The sequence below is a fragment of the Monodon monoceros genome, unplaced genomic scaffold, assembly GCF_005190385.1.
Source record: "Monodon monoceros isolate NGI ecotype Baffin Bay Population unplaced genomic scaffold, NGI_Narwhal_1 Super_Scaffold_4, whole genome shotgun sequence".
Classification (NCBI taxonomy): Eukaryota; Metazoa; Chordata; class Mammalia; order Artiodactyla; family Monodontidae; genus Monodon; species Monodon monoceros.
Window position 1 is genome coordinate 11,594,931 of NW_021703781.1, and position 27,942 is coordinate 11,622,872.

The window sequence follows — 27,942 nt, forward strand, 5'->3', positions numbered from 1 at the left end:
GGAAGGAGAACTAAGATCCCGCATGCCTCGCAGTGGGGCCAAAAAACCCCCACAGGTTTAAAAAAAACACGTAGGTAACAAATACTCAAACCACCCCGCTTCCTAATTATTTGACTACATTTTACTATTACTATGCATTTAAGGTTATTTATACCTAATATATCTGTATGGTAGAAATACCATATACGGTGTTACTATTGCACCTCTCTCTCCAAGTTTAGTGACTTCACATTGGTGGCTTGAAATCAGCCACGGTGGGGAGTATTTACACCATGAACATCCATAAGCAATACAAACCAAGGTTTGTTTTCCCAGAGGGCAGACACTTATCAACAACCCTGTCTGACTCATCTCCTCTATAGCTCTCCACCCATGGGTACATCCTCCTCTCAGCCTGCTGAAACCACGCTGTCTGTCGAATTGGGGGAGAACAAGGGGCAAAGTAGATGGCATCACGGCTGAGAATCCAGGAGCACTTTAATCCCATCTCAAATCTTGGCCAACCATCCCTGTGAGGCTCACAAGAAAGACTGATTTCCCGAAGTCCATTGCGCATCAACACTCCACTTTTTTTTTTTTTTCAATATTTATTTATTTGGCTGCGCCAGGTCTCGGTTGCGGCATGTACGCGGGACCTAGCTTCCTGACCAGGGATGGAACCTGGGCCCCCTGCATTGGGTGTGCGGAGTCTTAGCCCCTGGACCACCAGGGAAGTCCCCAAACCACTTTCTTATTAGCTGGATTTGTGCCGGGAGCTTCTGGTATAGGCCTCTTTCCAAACAGGGCTTCAGTTTTCACCCCTCACTCTCCTACTTTTGCCCCCTTCTCTCTTTCTCATGCACACACACAAGCTCTAGCCTTCACTTCTCAAGAAGCCTAAACCAGGGGTCCACGAACTCAAGGCCCGCAGGGACCACACTGTAATAACTTGTGTGGTGGGCAGGGGGACCACCGTGGCTCTGCTCCCCTGGCATAGCTACTGCTCAGCCCCTGCTGACTGAGCAGTGGATGGCGAGGCCCTGCTGAGCTCTTATTTTTTAAGAGTAATAAGGAATCTGGATTTTTAAAAAAATAAAAGTCTCCCTCATTTCAAATCAAAAGGTATTTCAACTTTTCATAAATTGTAACTATGGGAAGCGACAGATATGTTCACTAACCTTATCGCGCTCATCATTATGCAATATCTATGTATCAAATATTACACTACACCTTAAACTTACACCATGTTATAGGTCAGTTATTTCTCAATAAGATGCAGGGGAAAAAGGAAAATAAAACACATTACATTTTTCCACCTTTGGGGAAAAAACGTTTTTCATGCATACTTAGGCCAAACCAAATGATGGTGGGAGGTGTTTAGCCCCCAGGCCACCTGTAGCAGAGCTGATGCAATCCATCCCACCCCCGCCCCCCGGCCCACCTGATTTCACTGCGAACACATACACCTTGCCAGCATCCCTCATCAAACACGGGGTGACCATCATAGGGACACAAAACACATCAGTGGCTGCCCCGTGGTGGCAGAAGGAGGTGACTGGATACAAACGGGAATGCGGAAACTTCTGGGGGTGATGAAAATGATCTACAGATTAAAGAGAAAACTACTATTGGGTCTTGGGTGATGGCGTGGAAAGGGACAAAAGGACATTGCAGGAAGGTCATTTTTTTTTTTTTTTTTTTGCGGTACGCGGGCCTCTCACTGTTGTGGCCTCTCCCGTTGTGGAGCACAGCCTCCGGACGCGCAGGCTCAGCGGCCACGGCTCACGGGCCCAGCCGCTCCGCGGCATGTGGGATCCTCCCGAACCAGGGCACGAACCCGTGTCCCCTGCATCGGCAGGCGGACTCTCAACCACTGCGCCACCAGGGAAGCCCAGGAAGGTCATTTTAAGCATAGAGTACGGTTCTGGGACTTCCCTGGTGGTGCAGTGGTTAAGGATCCGCCTGCCAATGCAGGGAACACGGGTTCGAGCCCTGGTCTGGGAAGATCCCACATACCGCGGAGCAACTAAGCCTGTGCGCCACAACTACTGAGCCTGCGCTCTAGAGCCCATGAGCCACAACTATGGAGCCTGTGTGCCACAACTACTGAAGCCCGCGTGCCTAGAGCCCGTGCTCCGCAACAAGAGAAGCCACCACAGTGAGAAGCCCGTGCACCGCAACAAAGAGTAGTCCCTCTTCACCACAACTAGAGAAAGCCTGCATGCAGCAATGAAGACCCAACACAGCCAAAAATAAATAAATTTATTTTTTTTTAAAAAGCATAGAGTATGGTTCTGTTGTCTTGAGAAACAGGGTCATCTGCTCAGGCTTTGGCTTCGGCAAACGGCACTAATTCATTTCTGTGTTCTTTAGACCACCCATGAGGAGCTGGTAAACACAAGATTCTGCAGAAGACTGAGAACACCCTGTAAGCTGAACTCTGGTTCTTACATACCTGTGAAAGGCCTTAAATAGATTAAAATATGGTTCTCCTTAAGAAGAAAGCATTGCCGTGTTTTACAGAGGGTTCTGTATGTTCATTTTCAGTGTTCTTTTTGGAGGGAGGAGGGGGTACTGTGGTCTTCCATGACTTGTTTGTAACTGACAGATTTTGCCTCAATAAAGGATCCTTCTTATTGAAGTACATCCTTGACTATTTACCACGGTCCCAAGCAAACATGCCTGTAAATGATTATAATAAAATTGCGGGAATCCCTGCACCTAGAAGGAGGGCGATGGGCATGGGCAGAGTGAGGAACAGATACCTTCGGTTGAAGGGACCTGTCCAATACCTTAAGCCACATCACACAAGCAGCTGCCTATTCTGGGACAACTCTGACCACAAGATCCGGGACAGTGGTACCTGAATTAGTGTCTACAAGGTGATCTGATGAAGAAGCTTGGTCCAAATAATTGGTGTCAACAGAATCCCGTGGTTATTTTGGGGCTGGTGTATGTTTTTTAAAAACTTGTCATTGTTGATGTATATTTTCTCCCATGAATATGTGTTGCACATATGCATGTCCCCGCGTCCTGATTATTAAGCAATGGGAGTTTGTAAATATGCATTCCACTCAGATATAACATTACTTCTGAGTTTCAAAACATGACCATTTCAGAACTATGGTATCGATACCTCCATTCCCAGACACAGGATTTTCAAAACTGCAGATTAAGTGCTAAACAAACGAACAAACAAAACTATGGGGCAGCCACCCTGGCTTTGTTGTCTCAGGGTTTCCAGGAAGCCTCACACACAACGGAGAAAATTCAAATGTGGGAGTCATTCTCCCCGGGGTCACCTTCAACCTCTGGAGGAAGGAATAGGTGCATTGGACAGCATTCCTGTCCTCTGGTGGGATAGTACTGAGGCACGTTCTCAGTTCTTCCTCGGGGACACCCAGTGGGACTGAATTCCAGTTGCCTCCCAATGCTAACGGGCTCATCCGCGCACCCTTTGTTGGCCTCACCTTCTCCACGTTCTCATTCCGCTTTCTGGACTCCCCTTCCAAGGAAGCTCCCTGCACCAAGTCCCTGTCTCAGTTTGCTTTCAGGGAATCCAAACAGTCACCACTTGTGTCATGCTCAGACCTGCAGGTTTCCACACATGCTATTCCCTCTGTCCCAAACACTCCGCCCAATTTCCACCTGTTCTTCAAGAATGTGCTTAGAGATCGACTCCTCTGGAAATCCTCTCTGACCCTCCCTCTCTTCTAATGCCACGGGTCCCACTGCGCTGCTGCCCCGCTCACAGCACCCACCACACTGGGAAACACCAAAAGGGAAGGAAGTTGGTATCCATGTCCCCTCTCCCCCCGCCCCATCCCCCGAATTCCCAGCACCGCACACGACGGCTGGCGTGAGCAGTATTTTTAAAACAGCTGTAGAGTGAATGAAATGATACTAGAAGTAGTTAAGAAGCGACACTATGAAGACTCTTATGCTCCCATGTTTTAACAATGTTCACTGGATCCCAACCACCCCATTTGTAACAGAGAAGAACAAACGTGACGGCATATTAGATCTATTCCTTTAGCTCTAACCCCTGTGCTCTGTGGCCTGTACTCAGTTGTGCTGGCTCTGCACCTCTGGAAAAGAATGTTGCCCACAGCCCGAAATACACAGGAGGACTCTCAAGGCTCTGACCTTCAGAGATGCAAAGTTGCAGAACAGAGAATAACATCTGTCTGGTTGGAGGTGCACAGGGAACACAGTGGCCAGATCTATGTGGACCGCTGTAAGAACAAAGCATCCCAGCGCCACAAAGCCTGCACCAACCAACCTCCATTCCGCCCCACCCCCCGTCCCTTTTTAGTATAAAAGAAGCCTGAATTCTATCCCTGATAAGATGGTACTTTGGGACACTAGTCCACCATCTTCTCAGTTGGCTGGCTTTCCAAATAAAGTTGCTGTTCCGTGCTCCAACTCATCTCTCGATGTACCGGCTTGTCACCTGGTGAGCAGTACGAGCTTGGACTCGGTAACACATTCTCATTCTTATCTTGTAGGGGAGGAAACCAAAGCCCAGAAAACTGGACTTAGGCCAGACCTGAACCCACAGGACACTTCTACTGTACCTGGGTACCTTAAATCTGAGGCTTCGTGCCCAACATTAAAGTAACAAATAGCAGTAGTCAGTCAGGTTAATGATTTCCCAATAGCATTTCACCAGGACCCAGACAAAGCTATCCCTGGGGAGATGTGGTGGGAGAAAAGTAGGTTAAGGGGGCTTAAGTTGAATTTCAGCAGTTGCCTTTCAAAGGAACATTTAAAGAACACAGATACGAATCCACAAAAGACTTTTGTTGCTTTACGTATTTCATATACTGTATTTTTTGTCTCTAGAAGTTCAACTGGAGGCTTTTTTACATTTCATTTTCCTTATGCTCATGTATTCTTCTGCCTTCTAGAATGCACGAAGAATGTTTATAATGGCTGTTTTCACATCCTTGTCTACTAATCCTATCATCTTGTTTCACTTCTGAGTCTGGCTTTTCCCCTTCTTGATTTTTAAGATGAAAAATTTTCAGGTTAATTACTAAGCTCTCTGGGATAATTAGTAATCTTGAAAGTTGCACTCAATCATGAGTAGGGTATCAGAAAATACGATCTTTAGAAAAAGATCTAAATACATTTAGTTCAAAAGGATTCAATGTAATATGGAAATGGGGGTGATGTGAAAGATAGAAAAAAAAAACTTTAAAGGACAGAAATTCAACGTCTCATGTTGACAGAAACATTTGGCACAAACCATATTTACCATGCGCTGGCGTCTTCCTGTTTCTAAAGAGAATGTTTAAAAGTTTGGGCCTGAATTAGACATTAGTGAATAGAACTGAATTTCCCCAAGTATTTTTTAACTTAAATAGCCCATACGTTAAAACAAGGACCCAGATTTACCTACAGAGTTTTACGTAAATACAAAAAAAGTTTCTAAACCAACCGTTTCAACCTTAGAAGCGCCACGTGCACACGCAGCCTCTAAAAGGTGTTAAAAGAGAAAAAGTGTACATATAGCTTAAACTTTATAACTTACATGTTGTTAAAGCACTTCGTTTTGAATCCCATTTTCTTCAAATTCTACATGAAATAAGAATGGCTATCTCCACTATATAGATTAGAAAACTGAAGCTGGCAGATGCAGCCAAGTCCTAAATTCAGAGGTCCTGCGTAATTTCTTGGTCAACATTTTCGTCAAGTTACAACTGAAACCTCGCTGCCATGAGAACAGAGGCATTTTGAGATTTTGGTCAATTCACCAAATGACAAATCAAATTAAAAACTCTTTTCCATTAACGAATAGTTAATATGATATCTTGCTTAAGCCAGAGTGAGTCAAGACTCACTCAAGGTTTATTTAGCTCTTTAATATGGAAAAGGACCTAGGTTTAAACAGCTCGCACTCCTAAGACGATATCACAACTGGGTTCTTGAAGACCATGCTCCTAGGGCAGGATCCTAAGTCTGTGCGTTTCCCCTACAGAACGTGGACTAACTGCTAGGGGCTTCCTAAAACGCAAGGTGTATAAAACATCACCCCAAATATTCATTCTACCTTTCTACCTAAAGGAATGGACACGGAAAGGACTTGTGTCTTATTGTATATGTGAAGGCCTGTACTAGAGGGTTTCATCTTGATTTTCTCATCTTAGCAAGGCACATAGTATTGTTATTTTACAGGTAAGAAACTTGAGTTCCAGAGAGGTTAAGTAACTGAGCCAGTGAAGGAACTGGTACTCAAACCTAGAACTCATTCTAAAGCCATGATTCTTATACGTAGGAAGAGAAAACCATACAAACAGACTTAAAAATTTAAGAATAAGCTAATATACTGAGTGCAATTTCCAAAGCCTGACAATATATGTGCGTGTATATACCTATATCTAATTGTTTATACATAACATTTTGGGAATGAGTGTGCTTTTCCTTTCCTTTTCATAATCCCCTAGGTGTATGGTTTTCAAGTGAAATACGACACAGATACGGGACAGTGCGCAGATCATAAACGCACAGCTCAATGAATTTTCAAAAGCTCAATACATCCAGGTAACCGGGATCCTGATTAAGAAACAGAGCAGTACCAATCCCTTTTGTGTCCTCACCTTAAGATCACTTTCTAAGGCAGCCTTTAGTATTCAGAATCTAAGCTGGATATCCATCAGAAATCACAGGGAAACAAGGTTCATTTTCCGACTCAAAGACCAGAGAGAAAGAGATAGGGTATAAAGCTCGAGAGATTCATTTTAAAAAATTATCTTTATTTAGGTTTCTGATTCAGCACATGTATCAAAGACTAATCAACATAAAGAAGTAAATAAGACATTAATTGGAAGTCTTACATCTCTCTAAACTCTGACCAAGAATGTCAAGATTGCCACTATTACCAGAACTCCAACCTAGTCAAGTTGTAGACAAGCTATCATGAACGACGTACAGTGTGCGCACATACACAGAGGCCAGAGACATGCTAGCACTTGGCTGTCCTCTCTTCCTTGTTGATGTCTTTCCATGGGACAGTCCACTTTTGCTGTCCATGCCTAGTTCCAAATAAAGTCCAAAGAAGGCTCAGGGTCAACCTGATCCAACACTCTGCTGGAGGAATGCACTCTCAAACTGTTGTACCTGCAACTTTGTTTTTGCCAGGATGAAGTTCAGATCGAGATGTACAATACAATCTAGATGACGGTGCAGACTAAGTGAAGAACTAAAGTTGAGCAGTAACCCGAGTTAAGGCATGAATGCACACACATGTGCACACACACAGCACCCACGCTATCATGAACATAGGATTCCTTCCATTGCCTAGCGAGAGGCAACCAGGGCTCGGCAGTTAACCACAACTGCTGAGCATACTGAAGCATGCCCCCCATAATTTTATGCTAACAGCTGTGTGTGTATGTTTTATCACAAAAAAAAAAAAGAGAAAAAGGAAAAAAGAAATCTAAAAAAACAACAACAAGAGGGAAAAAAAAAAAAAACCCAAAACCTAAAAACCCCTTAATCTCTTACAATGGCTCTTGAGCATGGAACTCACGTAGCAGCGTCGATGGCTGGATCTTTAGTAATTTGGAAATAAAAGGTTGTTTTACTATGTATTTCTTTGGTAGTCCTCACTACAAAGTTTTCAGTGTTGGTTACCTATAAGACAAGTACTAGATAGAAGATAAAGTTACGCAGAAATATTTCTTCTATACTGATAAGATAAAAATAGTGAGCTCTCCAAGCACAAGTTACTATGCTTTTTCTTGCCTTATTGGGCTTCCTCTACAAGCAAGGCTTCGTGCAGGAAAAGTTCATGTCTACCTAACAAAGGGCGATACATATTCTATCTTCCTACAATTGAACAGTTAACGAAAATTCACATTATCTGTTATTTCTGGTCAAATCAGTTAGAAGCCGATTACAAAGGGGCAGCAAGCACTTGGTGTCAAAGCCACATTCTGGTCACACATTCATTCCATGGTTGTGGTCAGTCTCTCAGGAGCTCAGAATTTAAAACTCCTTTCAATTAACAAAGGAGCAAGTTAAATCAAATCTGAAATACTTCCACCATCTGCCAAATCTCTAGAAGTCTGTCTAGAATGCCAGCATGCTGGATGAAAGAGAGAGCAGTTCAGAGCCCAGAGAGGCCTCAGGTGTTAGGGAAAGTAATTTGGTTTTGTATAAAAGGCATGGTCATCTGGCGAAGAGTACTTATCCTACTAGCAGCACAGTGGTAGCCAAGGGTCTCTGTCAGCAAGACAGGAAAATGAAGCTACTGAACCTGCTGTGGCTCCCACCTGCCTTCCAAGGCCTCTGGGGCCTCTGGGAGTCAGTCCCGGGTTGCCCTGGGCGGGTGGGCAACAGGAATAGCAGGAACCAAGTTCAGCCCCCCCGAGAAGTGCCCCAGATAAGTCAGCTTCTCATGGCCTTGGGGTTGGAATCTTCGGGGTCCCTGGGGGCTAAACCATGGCCAAGAAGCTGCCCTAGCAGGTACTGCCCAAGCGTGACAGGCTCCACACGGGGTCATAAAACACTCGAACAGGACATGAAACAGCATCATTTCAAAAGAGTAGTGTTTGTTCTATCAATCCAGAATGTCCACCGGGAGAGGCAACTAGATTTATGGTGAGAAAGTGCTGTTTGAAGGAGCTGTGTTTTATTTTGCAGTGAAACGACTAGTCTAAGGAAACCGGCGCTACATTTCTGTAGAAGTCTGGATGTCAAGAACCTGTCTCCGAAAGGCATTTATCAGAACTGTCTGCTCGCTGAGTGCTTTTTTCAGTCACCACAGGGCAATGTACTAACTTCTGTGCTTTCAGGAGGTCACTAAATTGCTAGCAAGTGGAGGGAAGATGATTTTAGACTTCCTTGTTTGAGTGCAAGACACTACTCAACAGCGCTGAAATCTACAGTCTCGTAGAAGAGTCTTGCAAACATATACCATTTCTCCCATAAGAAAAACCGATAACTGTACAATGCAGGCAATACTGGTTCGCCTGCTCTCAGAATTCCTCAAAATGGCCAGGTGCCAGGAGGGACGGTGAGCCGTTGGTGAAATCCCCGGGCTGGACAGGACCCCATCTGACTGAATTAAAAACCTCAAGCCTCAATAATGAAATGCCGAACTTCTTCCCCATATTTGAAGACTGTGCTATGATTATGTATATTACACATTATAAATAAAATTTACAGAGACCTACGATTTCTTTCAAATGACTGAGGAGTGACACTCGCAGTTTGGAGGTGGAAACTGAAAGAGTCAAAATAAAGATCCTATTGTTGCTTTTACTCTCAAGTTCTTAAGATGCTCGTCAAACACTATTAGCCAGTGAGACGAGACCTTTTCTCATTCTGTAACTTGTGAATATGCATTCAAAGGCAAAAATGGAGGTTTCTCTACTGTACAATATTAAATATCTACAATGTCATGGTTCCTTATGGTTAGGAGTGTGTTCAATAAAGAGCTAGCTATTAGGGATGGCTGTCACAAAACATGGACTCTTAAAAATTACGGATAAATTAATTTTCAGTTCTCTGATTATATCCAACAGATACACATTCTCATCATAAAATATACATTCTCTAGTAAGTTATTTTTGTCCACAGCATATATAAATATGCAAACACAGGTGGTAAAAATCACTTTACTACCCAAGTACAAATCAGTAACTGCTGAAAAGCCAAAATAAAGGTGTTGCAAGTGTTAAGAAAAGACTGACTCACGGCGTTCCACTTTAGAGTGAAACCAGACGATTTATTTGTGCTAAATGAATGGAAATGACGCATTCAGGATATACTTCTTTGTACACTGCGCTTGCTTTTACTGGGCGAACTAAGCAGTCCTCAATGCTAATGTGCTACTTTCCTCTACGCCTCTTTCCTGCCAGCAATAAAGTATTTTGGCCATTGTGCCAAGATGTTCCTATAATGTTCATTTCACATAGTATTTTCTCATAGTACTCTGCACCTTTAAAATATCTGTTCGAACTCTATTTTAGGGGAACGCGAGTAAAGAATGTAAAGGGAAATGAGCTGTTTCTGTCACCATCACATTGCCTTCTGCAGCAGAAATCACACAGCACATTCTAATCAGCCATCGCAACCACTGGCGGGTAGGACAACGGTTATCGACTCACGTGAGAGGGCCAGTTTGGGTAGGGTAACATCAAGGATAAAGAAAGACTCACACCCGGATATACGATAATTATCTATCCCATGTATGTGGAAAAGGTACAGCCATGTGATCCAATACTTCAGGAGACCTGTTTTACAAGAGACATGGATGTTGAGATATACTGAAAATAACCCATACAAAGTGTATCCGTAGAAAGCTCTATTAAACATTGTCTGGGGCACTGATGCATCCAACTTCCCATTCTATAGTGAGAGCTAGATTTTCAAAGGTCTGAATCGTAGTGCTGAATTACTGGTATGCTTGGTAAACACTATTCTAATGGGGGTTGGGGGAGAGGTGGGTAATAACAGCTCAGTAATTTTCTGCAAATTCATGGGAAAAAAAATATAAAAAAGATATCCCTTTTTATTTTACAAACCTAAAAGCCAGGAAAATGAAGCTCTGGGGCCAAGCAAAAAAACTGCACACCGCTGCTGAACTACCAAATAGTCGAATAGCTGACGTCCCAACCAGGGAATGGACGCACATGAAGATTCAAGTAAAACACCGATGGAGAAAGTCGTCTGTTTAGTGTTGTAGACCCACAACACTGGCTGCGTTTCCGACACACATTTACAACACAATGAATAGTGAAGCCTAGATAACCTCAGTGCAAAATAAGTCAGATCCGAATATGCCAGGGAAGGAAGCCTGTGGCGTCTTGAGTCGACGGCTCCACTGCACGAACGAGTCCCAACGTGAGGTTCGGACTGCGCACATGCATTAAGGCTGGGAGGAGGGGTGCACCGAATGTTGCGAGGGGGCGGGCTGCAAGGTGGCTGCCGAGGGGACCGCGGGCTGCATGGGTGGCGGAGGTGGAGGTGGCGGAGGCTGGACGGGGGTCTGTGTGTTGGGAGACGGAGGCGGCGTGGGCCGTTTGAATTTGTCAGGGCTGTTGCTCCTCCGCGGTGAAGGCCTCTGTAGACAGGACAGGAACAGCAGGTCAGAGCAGGCACAGACGGCTCATCCCTAACCCAGCGTGACTCGGAGCCCAGGATGCCCCAAAGCGGACCCACAGTGACCAAACACCAGCGAGGTCCTTGTCCATCCCTACTGGTTTCTGAACCCGTCAGGAAAACGTCAACAAGGTAGAGTTTACACCGACATCTATGAAAAAGCTATGCAAAATCACTATGAAACGTGCATCGACCGAACGACTGGACTTTCGCCCTTCGATGAGACGGTCCTAAAATTAATAAAACAGCTGTCACGTCCTCCCCTTAAATCTTTTCTGTTCGTTGTATGTCTCCAGCTCCTTCCATCCCTCAAACAAGTTGTCAATGTCATGAAAGCTACAGCTCAACCAAAAACGTTCCTGCTTTAATGTAAAGCTCATCAAACCAGCAAAATAGATTCAGAAATATCTTACATGCTTTTTTTAGAGAACGGGGTTCTTCTTTTCAAGATTCCCTCATTGGGAATACCCTCAGTTCTACCCTATTCTCAAACCCCTATTAGCGACATTTCTAACCGTCTATTAGTCAACTAAACAGTCAGCTCTAATGAAAACACTCCCCTGAGTAGCGTCTGAACCAGATACACTTAAGGTTCCTTCTAATTCCAGGAAAGAAAATTCTGGATGAAACTAGAAACAAGTCTAATTCCAGGAAGAATACTGAGGGTCAGTGAACTGTGAAGGTGCGGACAATAAATATTTTAGACATTGTTAGCAACCAACAATAATTCGCTATGGCAAGGAGCTGGCTAGAGTTCAAACGAGGCATAGGCCGGAGGTCAAATTACGTTTCACAAAGGGCAATATTTCATAGAAAATGAAGGTGAAGTTTTGCCTCCTGGGAAGGATTTTAGTTTCAACACCAGAATGTAGCATCAAACTGTTGGGAGGTCTCTAGAAGTTTAAGGTGAACTGAAGGAAGGAAGGAAGGAAGAAGAAAGGTAAATGTCCAAGGACATCAACGTTGGCTCCCACGGAGGACCAGTCGCTACCACCACCAGGAGGAAAGCGCTGCTTCCTGCCCGCCCCATGGATACTTACTGTGATACCGTGGGAGGCTCCCATATGCTGCACATGAAGACCCGGGGAATTGTAATAAGACATTCCGGCTCTAGTCAGTGAAGTCGGTGGCGTGAAACCAACTGTGTGACTCGCATACGAGAGACCTGAAATATAACAACAACTTGTAAGTATTATTACAAACTCAACTATCTGGTGTCTTTAAGCATCTAGGAGGCTTTAAAATGCAGAAGCTCTTAGTCACCCACAAAAATGCAAACAGATGAGAGGAGTGGTGGGCTCACCAAGTGGCCTGCTGGATGGATAACAAGGGATATAAAAGTCAAGCCCTGGTACAGACTAGACAGCCCAGAAGTAAGTGCACACGTAAATGGTCAGATAATCTTCAGTGAACGTGCCAGGAATATGCAACGCGGAAAGGGTAGTCTCTTCAACAAACGGTGCTGGGAAAACTGGAGATTCATGGGCAAAAAGAATGAAAGTGGAGCCCTATCTTACACCATACACAAAAATCAACTCAAAAGGAATTAAAGACCTAAACATAAGACCTGAAACCATAAAACTCCTAGAAGGAAACACAGGGGGAAAGCTTTATGACATTGGTCTTAGGAATGATTTCTTAGATAGGACACCAAAATCCATCAGGGAAAAGCAAACCAAAACCATAATAGGATATCATGTTACACGTGTTGGGATGGCTATTATAAAAAATAAAAATAAAAAACATTTTTAAAGTGTTGGCAAGGATGTGGAGAAAAGGGAACTGCTAATGGGAATGTAAATTGGTAGAGCCACTATGGAAAGCAGTATGGAGCTACCTCAAAAAATTAACAATAGAACTACCATATGATCCAGCAATCCCACTTCTGGCTATTATCCAAAAGGATTGAAAACAGGATCTTGGAAAGAAATATATACTCATGTGTTCATTACAACACTATTCACAGTAGCCAAGATGTAGAAACAACCTAAAAGTTCATCAGCAGATGAGTGGATAAAGAAAACATGGTATATACATACAATGGAATATTATTTAGCCCTTAAAAAGAAGAAAATTACTTTATAAAAGAACATGGATGAACCTGCAGGACATTATGCTAATATAAGCCCACAACAGAAGGACAGATACTGCATGATACCACATACATGAGGGATCTAGGTCAAACTCACAGAAGCAGAGAGCTCAACAGTGGCTGCCAGGGGCTGGGGGGGTAGAGGAAATGGGGAACTGTTGTTCGATGGGCACAAAGTTTCAATTTTATAAAAAGAATACGTTCTAGAGATCTACTGCACAACACTGTGGGGTTTTTTTTATTTTATTTTATTTTATTTTTGATTGCGTTGGGCTTGTGGGCTTTTTCTAGTTGCGGCGAGCGGGCTCTTCATTGTGGTGCATGGCCTTCTCATTGCGGTGGCTTCTCTTGTCACTGAACACGGGCTTTAGCTGTGCAGGCTTCACTAGCTGTGGCATGTGGGCTCTAGAGCGCAGGCTCAGTAATTGAGGTGCACAGGCTTAGTTGCTCCGCGGCATGTGGGATCTTCCCGGAACAGGGCTCGAACCCATGTCCCCTGCATTGGCAGGTGGATTCTTAACCGCTGCGCCACCAGGGAAGCCCCACTGTGCTTTTTAAACAATATTGTGCTGTACAGTTAATAATGTGTTAAGAGGGTAGATCTCATGGAAAGTGTTCTTATGACAACTAAAAAAAACCAAAGTCCAGCCTTGACAGGAGTCCAACTGAGATGCACAAAAGTAGAAGACATGAGAAGAAACAAGAGTAAAGTGGAAAAAATAGAGCAAAGGGGTAAAAATCAGATGCAAGGAAAGGGTAAGTGTCAAAAGATATACCAATAATAACGAGACAAAACCAATGGGTGTGTATAGCAGCCACAAAGCAAACAAAAAATTCACCACTGAGAACTTGGCAACTTCAGGATATTCAATGAAGAAAACAAAAAGCCCTACATATGCCAATGTTCCCCCCAAAGAAACTGATATTTAAGGAAGAAACACCCCCAGCCCACTATAACCTTCTGCATAGTCTTCATCTAGGACCCCAGAATCAGCTCCAAAGTTTAATGCCCAGATCTTAGTTCCCTGACCAGGGATCGAACCCGTACCCCTGCAGTGCTCAAGCAGTCTTAACGACTGGACCATCAGGGAAGTCCTTAAAGACGCTCTTCTATAGTGTCTTTTGACTTCCACGGTTGAGACATGCAGCCACCACGCCTATCTTTAGTTGTCCTGTCCCAGAATTTGTCTGTGCCCTCAACACCTATTGTTAAGGATTTTATTTCTTGCTGTGACTATGAACTAGTGTGCTGCTTTCTATTTGACATATTTCCATTTCCAATTGTGGATTTGGTTCACATGTACAAAATGGAGGTCTGGGGTAAAGCACAAGTCTTTGGGAGCTCAGTGGTCATTTACTGTGACTTGTATTTGTATTGCAAGAACTTCGTTCAGCTTGGGGAGGGAAGAAGGGGTTTTCTTTAAACAACTTTGGGAAATACAACCCTAATTCCACTTCTTATGAAAGTGATGAAATTTAAGAGAAAAGCTTTGAATATAGGTCCTTATCCCCAGATAGAGAAGCTCAGGGGGTTCGATTCATAATACAAAATAAATGAATAAGATCAAGCCCATTGCCCAGTATGACAAGGTTAATAATGATGAGTATGTTAAACTGCTAATCACGAATCTTCAAAGACCGCCTATTGCCTGCCCAAGTTAAAAAAAAAAAAAAAAGTCCCTTCTCTGGCTATTAAAAAGGCCTGCATTTGGCTCCAAACTATCTCCTGATGTTCTAGGTCAGTGGTTCTCAATACCGAGAATCAAAGCCCTCGTCCGACCCCAAATCAAGTGAATCCGAATCTATGGGGAGCAGGGCCCCAGGGCAGCCGGTGATAAGAACCACAGTGACCTGATCACTCTTGATTCTGACCTCCACGTCTCAGTTCCCACCATGGCCTTTGCCTGGGATGTCTTCTCTTTACTGCAGGACTTGGTTTCTCCTTCTCCCCTTGTCAATCAGGACCTCACTCAGCCTTTGGAGGGGCAAAGAGCCCAGACTCCAGAGCCGACTGCCATATTATCTGGGGCTCTAGTTCTGCCACTTGGTGCTGAGCGACACTGGACTTGAGATCCCTCGACTGTGAAATGAGATTGTCACAGTGACTGCATAAGGCTGTTGTGAGGATGAAATGAGTGCCTGGCACAAAGGAAGGGCTCAGCATGTTTCAGCTCATTAACCTCTCCTGCAGGGCTCTTCTCAAAAGCTCTCTAAGCTGGTAGCTCTCTCTTCTTTGAAACTCTATTTAGTGCTTTTTTATTATTATTATACCTTTTAATTTTATCCTAACTTTTTATTTTGAAATAGTTTGTGATTCGTAAGAAGTTGCAAAAATACTACAGGGTCTCTGTCTACCCTTCACCCAGCTCCCCCCAGTGATACCTTACATAACCAGAGAACACTGTCAAAACCAGAAAATTGACACTGGTCCTATACAAGTGACTAAGGTATAGACTTTATTTGGATTTCATCAGTTTTTAATGCATTCTTCGTGTGTGTGTGGGTACAGGTGTAATTTTTATCACCTGTGTAGATCCAAGTAATTATCACCACAATCTGGATACAGAACTGTTACAAAACCACAAACAAGCTTCCTTGTGTTGTCCCTTTATAGTCACCCCTTCCCTCTAATCCTAACCCCTGGCAACGACTGATCTGTGCTCCACCACTGTAATTTTGTCACTTTGAGAATGTTATAGATATGAAATCATATAGTATATAACCCTTTGAGATTAGTTTTTCATTCATCACAATGCCCCTGTGATCCATACAAGTTATTGTGTGTATCAAGTTAATTCCTTTTTAGTTCTGGGTAGTATGTCATTGAGTGGGTGTACCACAACTTAACTTTTTAGGGGATATAAAATACATAAAATGCGGGCTTCCCTGGTGGCGCAGTGGTTAAGAATCCACCTGCCAATGCAGGGAACGTGGGTTCAAGCCCTGGTCCAGGAAGATCCCGCATGCCACGGAGCAACTAAGCCCATGTGCCACAACTACCGAGCCTGCATTCCAGAACTCATGAGCCACAACTACTGAGCCCGTGTGCCACAACTACTGAGCCTGCGCTCTACAGCCCGTGCTCCGCCAACAAGAGAAGCCACCGCAGTGAGAAGCCCGCGCACCGCAATGAAGAGTAGCACCCACCTGCCGCAACTAGAGAAAGCCCACGTGCAGCAATGAAGACCCAACACAGCCAAAAATAAATTAAATTTTTTTAAAAACCTATAAAAAAGGCATTGCTTATTTAAAAACAAGCAAACAAAAAAAATATAAAACTCATTATACTTGGCCTTGTATTAAGATTATCTTATTTCTTGTGTTTTGCCCCCTACTTCCCTAGGCCCTATAAGCTCTTAGAGGCCAGAGACCATGTCTTACTAGTTTTTGTTTTCCCTTAATCATCATGCATCTGACCCTCTTGCCCAGGAATACAATAAAAAATAAGAATCCCAAAAAACCTAGGTAGAAAATATCTCCTAAACAGAATACTGTGGCTTTATAAAGCTACTCCTGGAATAAATTGCTCTTGCTGTGCTATACAAATGCATTAACTACAGTAAAAATTTTAAGATTTATTTCATTGTCCACAAGCTCAAGACAACAAATTTTAAAAATGACTCATGAAAAGCAATTCATGACCAAAAACCACTGAGCAAAATGAATCAAGATACCAAAGTGTATAATCCATAGAAAACCAACTACCTAAAGGAAAACTGTAAGAGGTCGGGGGGATAGGGAGAGGAGACACTTGAAAACACTAAAATATTAACACTGCCTTCGGATAAAAGGATTCTGGATGATTTTATTTCTGCTTCTTTATACCCTTCCGACTGCCCCCAAATTCCCTCTAATGAATCTTTGCTAAAGGAAGAAAAAAAAATAAGCATCGTCGAACCAAACTAAAGGCAGACATCTTCTGTTCCTTTGAAATTTATCTTAGTTCCACAAGTCAGACATGTCTCTGTTAACGTTCATACGCTAGAGATACAACTTCCTCTTTAACGCTCTCTGATCTGGCTCTGTCCCCATCACTCCATCAAGGCTGTTCTCGCCAAGGCCAGCAGTGTTTCCGTGCTGCCAGGTGCACTGCTACTCTCCACCTCTCATTGCACTTGACCTTGGGGCAACAACAGACAAAGCTGACCCCTCCCTTCCTGCTGAAATGCTTTATCTTAACCTCAGTGACATCGGATACCAGTTTCCCTTCCCCTTCCCTGGCAGCAACTTCCCAATCTCCTTCACCAGGTTTCCTCCTGTACCTGACCTCTAAATATTACATCCTTCAGGATCAGATGGGAGGGTTTTCCTCTTCTCCCTCCATCTTCCACGACTAGGTGATTTCATCTATGTTAGTAGCTTTCTTTAAAATAAATTTTTTTATTTTAGAATAGTTTTAGGTTTACAGAAAAGTGGCAAAAATAGTACAGAGAGTTCCTGCATCTCACACACTCAGATTCCCCGTTATTATTATTATTATTATTATTGTTTTTTGGCCGTGCCCCGAGGCTTGTGGAATTTTAGTTCCCCAACCAGGATCGAACCCAGGCCCTCGGGAGTGAAAGTGCAGAGTCTTAACTACTGGACCACTGGGGAATTCTGAAAGATGCCCTATTATTAACTTCTTAAGCCAGTGTGGTACCTTCATCACAACTAATAAACCAATGTTGACACATTATTATTAACTCAGGTCCACACGTTATCTGGATTTCCTGAGGTTTTGCCTAAAGTCCTCTTCCTGTTTCAGGAACCCATTTAGGATACCACATGCTATTTGGTTTTCATGTCTCCTTAGGCACCTCTTGGCTGAGATAGTTCCTCAAACTTCCTTGTTTTTGATGACCTTGTCAGTCTTAAGGTGTGTTGATCAGGTATTTTATAGACAGACTGTCCCTCTACTGTCTGATGTTTTCCACGTGGTTAGACTGGGGTGGTTCGTTTTGAGGAGGAAGACTACAGAGGTAAAGGGCCCTTCCCATCACATCGTATCAAGGGTACGTACTACTGACATGACTGACCACTGTCGATGCTGACCTTGATCTCCCAGAAGAGGCAGTGCCTGTCAAGTTTTTCCTCTGTAAAGGTACTTTCTTTTTTTAAATAGCTAAGAAGTTTTTTTTTTAATTATTATTTATTTAGTTATTTTATTTATTTTTGGCTGTGTCGGGTCTTAGTTGCGGCACGCGAGATCTTCCTTGTGGTGCGCGGGCTTCTCTCTAGTTGTGGCACACAGGCCCCAGGGAGCCCGGGCTCTGTAGCTGTGGTGCACGGGTTCCAGAGGGCGTGGACTCTGTAGTTTGCAGCACGTGGGCTCTAGTTGAGGTGCGCGAGCTCAGTAGTTGTGGCGCGCAGGCTTGGCTGGCCCCTGGCGTGTGGGATCTTAGTTCCCTGACCAGGTATTGAACTCACGCCCCCTTCATTGTAAGGTGGATTTTTTTTTACCACTGGACCACCAGGGAAGTCCCAAGGTACTCTTTTTTTTCCCCCTCCCTTTTACACTGTATTCTTTGCAAGGAAGTCCCTATCTTTAGCCCACATTTAAAGAGCAGGGAGCTATTTCCACTTCCGTGAAGATGGAGTCTCTATGTCAATTATTTGGAATTCTTCTGTATAGGTGATTTATCTCTTCTCCCGTGTTTATTTACTCAGTCAGTCATTTCTTTATATCAGTGTGAACCAATGCATGTTTGTTTTATGTTTGGGTTATAACCTAATATTACATTATTTATTTCATTGCTCAAATTGTTCCAGTTTGGGCCTTTGGGAGCACTTTCAGTTTCCTCCTGCGTCTCTTGGACCTATCCTCATCTTTCAGTTTTCTGACCTTCTCCTAACTTTCTGGCATTACCAGACTGTCCACGTTCATCTTGTATGTTCCCTGCCCAAGGCCCTAGAAACATCCATTTCTTCCAGGAGCCCTAGTTCTCTTCATTGGAGAATGGAATTAGAAACCAAGATCTGGGTGGTGGGTGTGCCTGTTGCTAGTGGGATGGAGATCCTTTTTAAAACTTCAGTATTCCCCATGGCTGATGTAGGCATATGAAAATATGTTAACTGGGAATGTCTTTTTCTCAGGCTATATAAAATAGTGATCAACCTGAAAAAAATTGTTGAAAAAATAATACTGTCCCTCTATATAATCTACATATATAAATCCACATATAAGCAAGAAGAAGATTTTTCAGAAGTACTGGGAAATGTACCTTTCAATCAAATTGTGAGATAGCCCTCAAAATATTCCAAGTCAGTGAAAATGCAAGACTGCCAATGCCAATGTTAACCAGAAATGGTAAGGGAAGAAGAAAAGCCAAAATGCTTCAAATGGAAACGAAAACTATACAAACAGCATAATTCCACTAGAGAAGTGATTAGATATTCTTAATACTGAGAAGCACAAATTCTTCCAATAAAAAATAAAGTGAAAAGAAAACTTGAAAATTCAGATTTTGCTAATGTATTATGTATCCAATGGACTAGATCAGAATAGGAGTAATTCTACCGCCAAATAGGAGATTATAATCTACTTTGATGATATTATAGAACTTAAAATACGATACAAATGTCCTCACTAAGGCTGGCTGAGAGAAAAAAAAAAAATCTAGGTGTTACTTATTATGATGTAGTTTAAGGGAAAACCAACTAGCTTGTCTATACAAGCAAGCCCCACATTACAGGAACAGGGCCAGCGAAAGCCAAAATTCTGTGCATGGAATAAAATCTTCCTGCAGAGTATTTGTTACCATAGAAGTTAATATTCCCAACCAAGGCCTCACTTTTGTTTTTTTCTTTCTTCAATGACCACAACACTATATTTAATGAACTGGAAGTTACACGCCTGTAGGTTTAAATAAATCAAAGAGAACATGAATTTATATTAGCATGAATCAGCATCACGATCAACTATAAAAGCCTCCCTCCTTCTTGCTTCTTCCTAACTCATGACTTCCTTTTACATCAATAAATCAGAAAGCAAAGACAACCTTTATCATGGTAACGAAATCCAAGTGCTATTTGGGGAAAACTGAGAGGCGGCTAGGGAGAGAAGCTTCTGGAGAGACCTCAAGGCCACTGCAGAGCAGGAGAAACAGATTCAGGAACATCCTCTGGGCAAGAACAGCTGAGGACTGTGCTGTGGATCCACAACATAAAGTCCTTTTGGTTCACACACAGCCCCTCTTCCCCCCCCCCCCCCCCCCCCCGTCACATGCCAGAGAGCGTGCCTGCCCCAAGCGGACAAAAGCTGCCACACTTCGTGTTGGACTTTTTAAAAATCACCCCTCTTACAAAAACAACAAGTCACAGCAGCACAGCGCTTGGGCTGGATCCTAAACTCACAAAACCAAGCCCCTCCTGCCTGCCGCTATCCACGGCCACCTGCGAGGCTGCAGCATTTCCCCTTGGTCAACCCGAAGGGCGTCCCTGGTGTCTAATGATTACAAACAGACAAAATGAGATGTCACCCTAACCTGAAGCTGTTTTACTGTCTGAAGCCACAAAACCGTTATTGCTGCCACCCTTCTAAGCCGTCACCTCACTGTATTCTGTGTGAAAGTGCTCCGCCACCGTCCTTCCCCCCTCCCCACACACGTTTTTCCCCAACTCTGTTGAAAATCTGTTTACCAGCGTGCACAAGAACGTCAGCCTGGACACTTCAGTCACAAGACACGATCCCTTGGCCGACTACCTTTGCTTTCCTCCCTCCACCCCACTTGCCCACACACCCCCCCTCCGGCCCCCTGCTTCCTCTTTCTTCCCTGCTGGATCATTTACTTGCCCTCCTGGCCCGAAAGCCCCATGCTGTGCGGGTACCGAGCCAGAGACCCTGGGGAGAGAGTTTTTCAGGGTCAGATGAACACAAGCACGCCTTTGAGGGAAAGGCTTCTGAGGGGCAAAGCCAGAGGCAGAAGCTCAGCCAGTTCCTTCTTGCACGGCCTGCCTACTAGGGCCGAGGCCCACTCACCCATCAGTGGAAATAGCAGGACGCAGCTCGTGCTCGAAAGAACACAGGCTTTGTGCGAAGCAAGACACGCCCTGCCTGGCCATGGCCACTTCCTGGCCACGTGACCAGTAGCTACAGACCCACCAAATGACTGCTTCCTCAATTTTAACACGACGCCTGCGTTAATTATTCTGAGGATAAAAAGGAGATGAGGTATGTAGACCATAATGAGAAAACCCATAAAAGATATGCTATGGTGCATCTCAGAAATCTGCCCGAGGTTTTTGTCAAACCACCGGCACTTAAAATCATAGTCAAAGATAGTCTTTTTGAAAAGGTTTTTCAGAGTTAAGTTACTTTTTTGGTTCCAGAAAACCACCAGCTGACACTGTTTTAAAATTGCAAGCTAAGACTCAGTTGTGATAGCACTGATCATTTCTGGTGTTTTTGGACAACACGTGACCACCCTCTGTTTACAAGCTTTTCATATGCTAGAAGGGAATGTATTCAGGGATACGTTAAATACAGCAGAAAGAGAGGTAGCTGAGAACACGTACTCACCAGGTGATATCGGCCGGCTAGAACTGGGAGAAGGTGTGTAAGGAATAGGGCTGGACACAGTGCGAGGTCTTAATCCTTGTGCAGACATCTCGTTAAAATACCTAAGAGGAGTGAAGGAGACGGTTAGAGCCACCTGCGTTGCAGTAGTTCCTAAGAAAGCTCCTATGAGAAAATGTTTGGGGTTCACATCTTGAGGTCAAACTCCTGAATGTTTAGAAATCAATGCTGCAGTGAGGAGACATGTATAATATGGACCCCAGAGCCATGCTGTTCCACTGCTTGGCAAAGCTCTCTCCCCAGGGGCACAGGTGAGGGAATCCGGGGTGTTTTCGCTCAGGATGGAGGCCTGGTGACAGAGCTGCGTCATGCAACAGAGAGGACCAGGCTTTTCTCCATCACACTATAGCTATGTAGACATTCACCACCACTGTCCCAAGAATTAGACAAATCCACGTTCTAGTGGCTACCTGTAAACTGTTACTTGAAAGGCAAAACCAAACAAGCCCTCTGAGACGCATATCATCGAATTGGAGATAATGTGATCCCGTGAAATGGATGTCAATTGTCCACAAGGCAGGGCTTGCTTAACTAACAGTCATGTGTTCAAATGCAGAACGTGGAATATAATAAATGACACATGGGCTGAGCACCTCTGCAGGTCACGCCGTGCCGGGTCTGACTTATTACTGGATTCGGAAGTCACATCAGGCCGCACTTTGTGAACAAGCACAGAGAGCTGAGGAGGAGGAATTTCTGCTTGAGAGACTCCCTAATAAGCGATCCTTCCCAGGCCTTCTGGCCAAAGGAAGGAACGGCCACATGTGCAGGCTTTTCTATCCCAGGAAACATCTCAGCCCTGATATGCAACCAGTTCACGTGAGGAACTTTTAACACAGGTATTCCTATGCTAGTTTATTCAACTCGAAGAAAACCAGACTCCCAAGGTTTTTTTTTTTTTCTTTGCTGTACGCGGGCCTCTCACTGCTGCGGCCTCTCCCGTTGCGGAGCACAGGCTCTGGACGCGCAGGCTCAGCGGCCACGGCTCACGGGCCCAGCTGCTCCGCGGCATGTGGGATCTTCCCGGACCGGGGCATGAACCGGTGTCCCCTGCATCGGCAGGCGGACTCTCAACCACTGCGCCACCAGGGAAGCCCTAGACTCCCAAGTTTGGCATGCACCTCTCAACGAGCTACCTACCACCAATTCTCCCTACTCTCTTTAGCACGGCCCACCACAGTGCCACCAGGCTGGACCTCTTGTATTCTACAGCCAGTGGGGTGGCTAAGACCGCCTCTTGGTCTTTAAGGAATTAAACACACTTGCAGATGTCTCAAGTGTCTGACTATTTTCTTCCTCCCAAATCTGACATCATCATTCCCAGTAGAGAGAGCAGATGTCTTTATTCAACAGCTGTACTCTACCTGCGATAATGTGACCTAAAAAGGTAAGGCAAACCTTCTGGAGTGAATACCAATCCTTGGAAAAAAAAAAAAATTTATCTGGAAAGCCTGAAGTAGCTTCAGTGTTGTCACCACAGTCAGAGAAACTGTCCCTCAGAGTATGTCGTAATCAAAATCAAGCACAGGGTACTGTGTGTGTTAATACATGCTCTGCTCCATGTCTTAAGGTAGTTAAAAAAGTAGTTAATAAGTTATCTACTATTGTAGCGTATGTTTTCAATGAAATGGTTTTCAGAGGATAAGAGTTTCAGAAAGAATGAGACACTGTCAGAAGCAGATCAGTGAAATTCAGAGTTAAGGTTGATAGTTTTATGATAGAAACTTCTGAGAAAGAATCCTCTTTATTCTTTTCAAATGAGGAAGATATTTTTTTAAAAAAACAGATCTAAGTCTGTTTTTTATAAAGTTTTTTAAATTATAAAAGTAGATCGGGAATTCCCTGGTGGTCCAATGGTTAGGACTCTGTGCTCTCACTGCTGAGGGCCTGGGTTCCATCCCTGGTCGGGGAACTAAGACCTTGCAAGCTGTGCAGTGTAGCCCAAAAAAAAGACTACATCTTCATTATAGAAAAATTTACATTTTTCATGAAACGATAATACCACAGCAAATACTGTCCGTAGCAAATTAATCAAAAGCCCCTCCCTGGTGGCGCAGTGGTTGAGAGTCCGCCTGCCGATGCAGGGGACACAGGTTCATGTCCCGGTCCGGGAGGATCCCACATGTCGTGGAGCGTCTGGACCTGTGAGCCACGGCTGCTGAGCCTGTGCGTCCGGAGACTGTGCTCCGCAACGGGAGAGGACACAGCAGTGAGAGGCCCGCATACCACACACACACAAAAAAAGCCTTGTTAGCCCTCTGGATCTATTCAATAAGAGAAACAGAGTGCTGATCTGCTAACACTGCCCACATGCGTTCAAACAACATGCTCTGGCATCGACAGCCTGTACTAGTCCTCACAGCCGTTGGCAGACCCTGGTCTGAGGCGCTGGCTGCCCAGCACAGGTGGATGTTGCTTATCTTAACGATCACCTCACTCCCAAGCACAGAGGAGGAGGGCAGGTGGGGAAGGAAAGGAAAATCTGGGTGAGCAAGGAGAACTGAGCCGTGTCCTCTAGTTAACCAAAGGATGCCTCTCTTATGCCGGCCCATTTCCCAGAGGGCCAGTGAGGGGACTTGACATTGCTACCTGAGCAGATAAATGCACTGCGTGAGTTCTGTTTTTGAAAACCAGCTGCAAAAAGGTTGAAGTTACCAAGTGTGGTAAACCAAAGCCTCTGGCTTTCAACAACTTCCACCCACCCCGTCGTGGGCTCTTTCGCCCCCTGGATGTATTTGCTTCCTCAGGCTGTACCGCGCACCACCTGCTCACCTGTACCTAGGGATTAAGATATGCGCCCATGCTCCAGGATGGGACGATTCAACGACACCTGCAAACGCTGCCTCCCGACACAAAACCCGCCTCCATGTCTGTCCCACTGAGTAATTCGGGAAAGGCCATTTTTTGTGTGTCTTTTTGTGTTTAAGGAGGACAGTCAAACTTCTTCATTTACCCCATTCTCAGCATCCGCACCGAGGCCACGGTATTCATTATCACAATAAATAAACGTCCCTGCCATCTCCTGCCTCATCTTACAGGACGTGAAGAGGGGCCGGGGCCTGGGCTGCTGTTTTCCCGAGGCTCGTGAGACACGCACGCACCTTTCGTCATCCATCTCTAAGCTGGACTCGCTCTCGGAGAGCTGCCGACAGAGGGCCTCTCTTCTCTCCATCTCCCTCTGCAGCTTCCTCTGCAGCCTCAGATTCTCTTCCCTCATGTGGCGTTCCTCCTCCAGATACTGCGCCATTTTCTCGGAATCTGAAAGGCCAGAGTTCTCAATTAAACCACAGTACACTCTTCAAAAAGACGGTGGTCCAGCTCCTGTGCCACAGACCAAGAAGTGCTGAAAGACAGCCATTCTCACTCTCCCACACACAGATGAGATCTGGATTTCAAGTTTATCCCAGGTACCAAGGTTGACCCACGATGTGCATTTAGAAAAACATACGAAAAGCAGTGCTGTCAGGTTAGGCATCTTCCATCCTGCTCCCCTGCCTTCTAAAGTGCTTTATGTAGAGGAAGGAATGCTGGAGCTACGTGTGGCCCGAGCAGCTCCCAGAGCTCCCTCTACACTGCTGGAGCGGAGAGGGAACGGGATCCAGCTGGGGAAACAGACTCAGCCCACGGGGCTCCCCTCCAGGCACCAGTTCTGCTGTCTGTCAACTCCAGACACAGCGGGGTAGGTCACCTATGGGAGCACACCCATGGGTCACACTTGTTAGCAGACCCCCCAGCGCACCGGGAGGTGCGGGGGGGGGGGAGCGGTTTGCACACGGAGAACCAGTGTACTCAGCGTGCTAGGTAACAGTTATAAATCTTCTTATAAAACTAGAAGCTGACATAACAAGCAACTTTAGATCAATATTTCAAATCAGTCTAGTTTTTGTTGTTTGTGTTACTGTTTCCTGACTTACGCACAGTCTTTCGGAGTCAAACAGCAGGTAAAGACATACATGCAGCCAGGATCTTGGGATGGCACCATGCTTATGACAAATACCCCTTCCTTGGGAGCTGCCCCGTATGCGGAGAGGTCTCTGCTACAGCGCCGGCCAGAGCTAACCAGCCCCAGGGCGAGACACTGGACCCAGGCTAAGCCGGCCAGATCATCCTTCCTGCGAATCTGAAATGTGGAACTGATACCTTCCTGGGGCTCTGGAATCTCGTTCTGCTGAGTTGCCTGGACCCACTATAACCCCTGCCCTTCTGAGTGACCCTGTGCAGGACTCTGTGGCGCCCTCTAGCGTCCTTCCAGGCAAAGGGAAAACATGACCCTCCCTGCTGTCCTGTGTTGTCACTAAGTATCTTGAATACTTATCTTGGTATCTTGAATATCCTTATTTCAGAAATTCAAATGGAAATACCAACATTATTAAACACTATATTCCTGGGCCGTTTTCAATCTAACCAGAAACCCTGCTGTCTAATCCAGATGCAAAAATCACTTTAATGGAAGGCATGCTGGGAAAATATTTACAAAGTACACTTTTAATATAAATGATTTAAGTTATTTCATCCCAAATATGTCAGCAGACGGAATTTTTCACTTGCTCTACAGGCATCGCTACATTGACCTCTTGGAGTATCTACCGTTTCTAGACGAGAGGGACAGTTGTCAGAGGACGTTGCCTTTCTTTTCCGCTTCGCAGAACTGAGGATTCATGAGGCTTTGAGAATAATTACTTAAGAGGAAACACTGTCTTTCAAAGAAAATGGCAATCCTCTAGCATCTGGGGAAACCAGCAGGGGGATCCTTCAACAATAAGCTACCGACAAGAACATCAGTCACCAGGCGTGATGGCTGAAAAGACCTCCTGGCAGTCTGGCAATTAACCCAGAAGCTGGAGGCACCGAGAAGGCACCAGGCCCACAGCCTCTGGGAGTGAGAGACCCAGGCACAGATGGTTGACGCCGTGGCATTCCTTGGGTGCCCTCTGCTGGCTACCGCACACCTGACTTCAAAGGACCATAGATTTACTCTCAGGAGTCTTCCTCTTTCTCCCACAAAGAGCTCCCTAGGACTCAGGGTCCAGAGGTTATGTTGCCCCCATCTTCAGCCATCTCACAGCAGTTAGTCAAAGATAGTGTCAACTGAGGGTGACTTACGGACAATCTCCCAAGAGACGAGTCCTACCTCATCCCAAGGTGGTCTGTACCTTTTAAATTCCCTTTCAGGTTTATGGCTAGAAAATACTAGCCGTATTGGATGGGGTGCCCAGACCCCATCCAAACCACTTAAATCAGAATCCCCGAGGATGAAGCCTCTCCACTGGTCTACCAAAAACTCCCCAGGGGACTCTAATGTCAGTTGAGAGCTACTGGGAGAGCGGTTCAAGTTCAGACACAGCTGGACTTGGGGGAGAGGGACCAAGTGCCCCAGGAGCTTTCAAAGTGGACAAGGTTCTCCAACCTAAGGAGGCAGAGGCAGGTGGATGAGGAAAGCCATTAACTCATACTCTACACCCAACCCAAAGCTACTGTGTGCAGCTAAGTGCCACGGCCTTCCCTGTCCTCACAGAATCCAAACAGCACCTTGCAGAAGCCTCCGCTGACATCCGCAGTCTCTCCAGAGACCGGACAGCACAGTAGGAAGGAAGCAGAGGAAGCAAGATATTCTTCCCAAATTTCTTCTAGAAATGTTGTCTGGGGAACAACAAGGCAAGTCTATACAAGAAAGAAAAATACAAACTGACAGCAGTGGAAAGAACTCAGAAAGGGGCTCACAAGACCCGTGTCTGTCCAACACGGCAAAAACTCAAAAAATATCCTAACCTAAAGCAACTGTTTGAGAACCCTGTGATTTGTTTTCACGGAATACACATCCATTATGGTTCTCAAGCCAGGGTACACTCAGAATCACCTCTACTTAAAAAAATACAGAGGACCAGGCTCCACCCCTAGAGTAAAAAAGCCCGGAACCCTGGATGGGGTTAGACAGGACAGTGGACTTCCAAAGATGCCTGCATCCTAATCCCTGGAGCCCGTGTCCAGGTTGCCTTCCATGGCGAAAGAGGCTTGCAGGTGTGATTAAATTAAGGACCTTGAGATGGGAACTCATCCTGGATTATCTGTCTGGGCCCGATGCAATCAAGAGTCCTTACACAGGGAAGGCAGGAGGGTCAGAGGGAAAAGATGTGACAAGAAGCAGAGGTGGGAGTGGTACCAATGCAAAGGAGTCATGAACCAGAGAATGCAGACAACCTCC

The 27,942-nt window shown here is 44.9% G+C and overlaps 1 protein-coding gene across 1 annotated transcript in view; it reads right to left on the reverse strand.

Annotated features, from left to right (window-relative positions):
* Positions 1-6,716: 6,716 nt before the first annotated feature.
* The window catches only part of CCDC6 (coiled-coil domain containing 6), a 112,076-nt gene continuing 90,850 nt past the window's right edge, over positions 6,717-27,942 (reverse strand). The window contains exons 6-9 of the mRNA XM_029245201.1: positions 24,842-24,998; positions 21,684-21,784; positions 12,132-12,256; positions 6,717-11,053 (exon numbers count right to left, since the gene is read on the reverse strand). Of these exons, the coding sequence (XP_029101034.1) occupies positions 10,859-11,053; positions 12,132-12,256; positions 21,684-21,784; positions 24,842-24,998 (578 nt within the window). The 3' untranslated portion in view covers positions 6,717-10,858. The remainder of the gene's footprint in view (positions 11,054-12,131; positions 12,257-21,683; positions 21,785-24,841; positions 24,999-27,942) is intronic.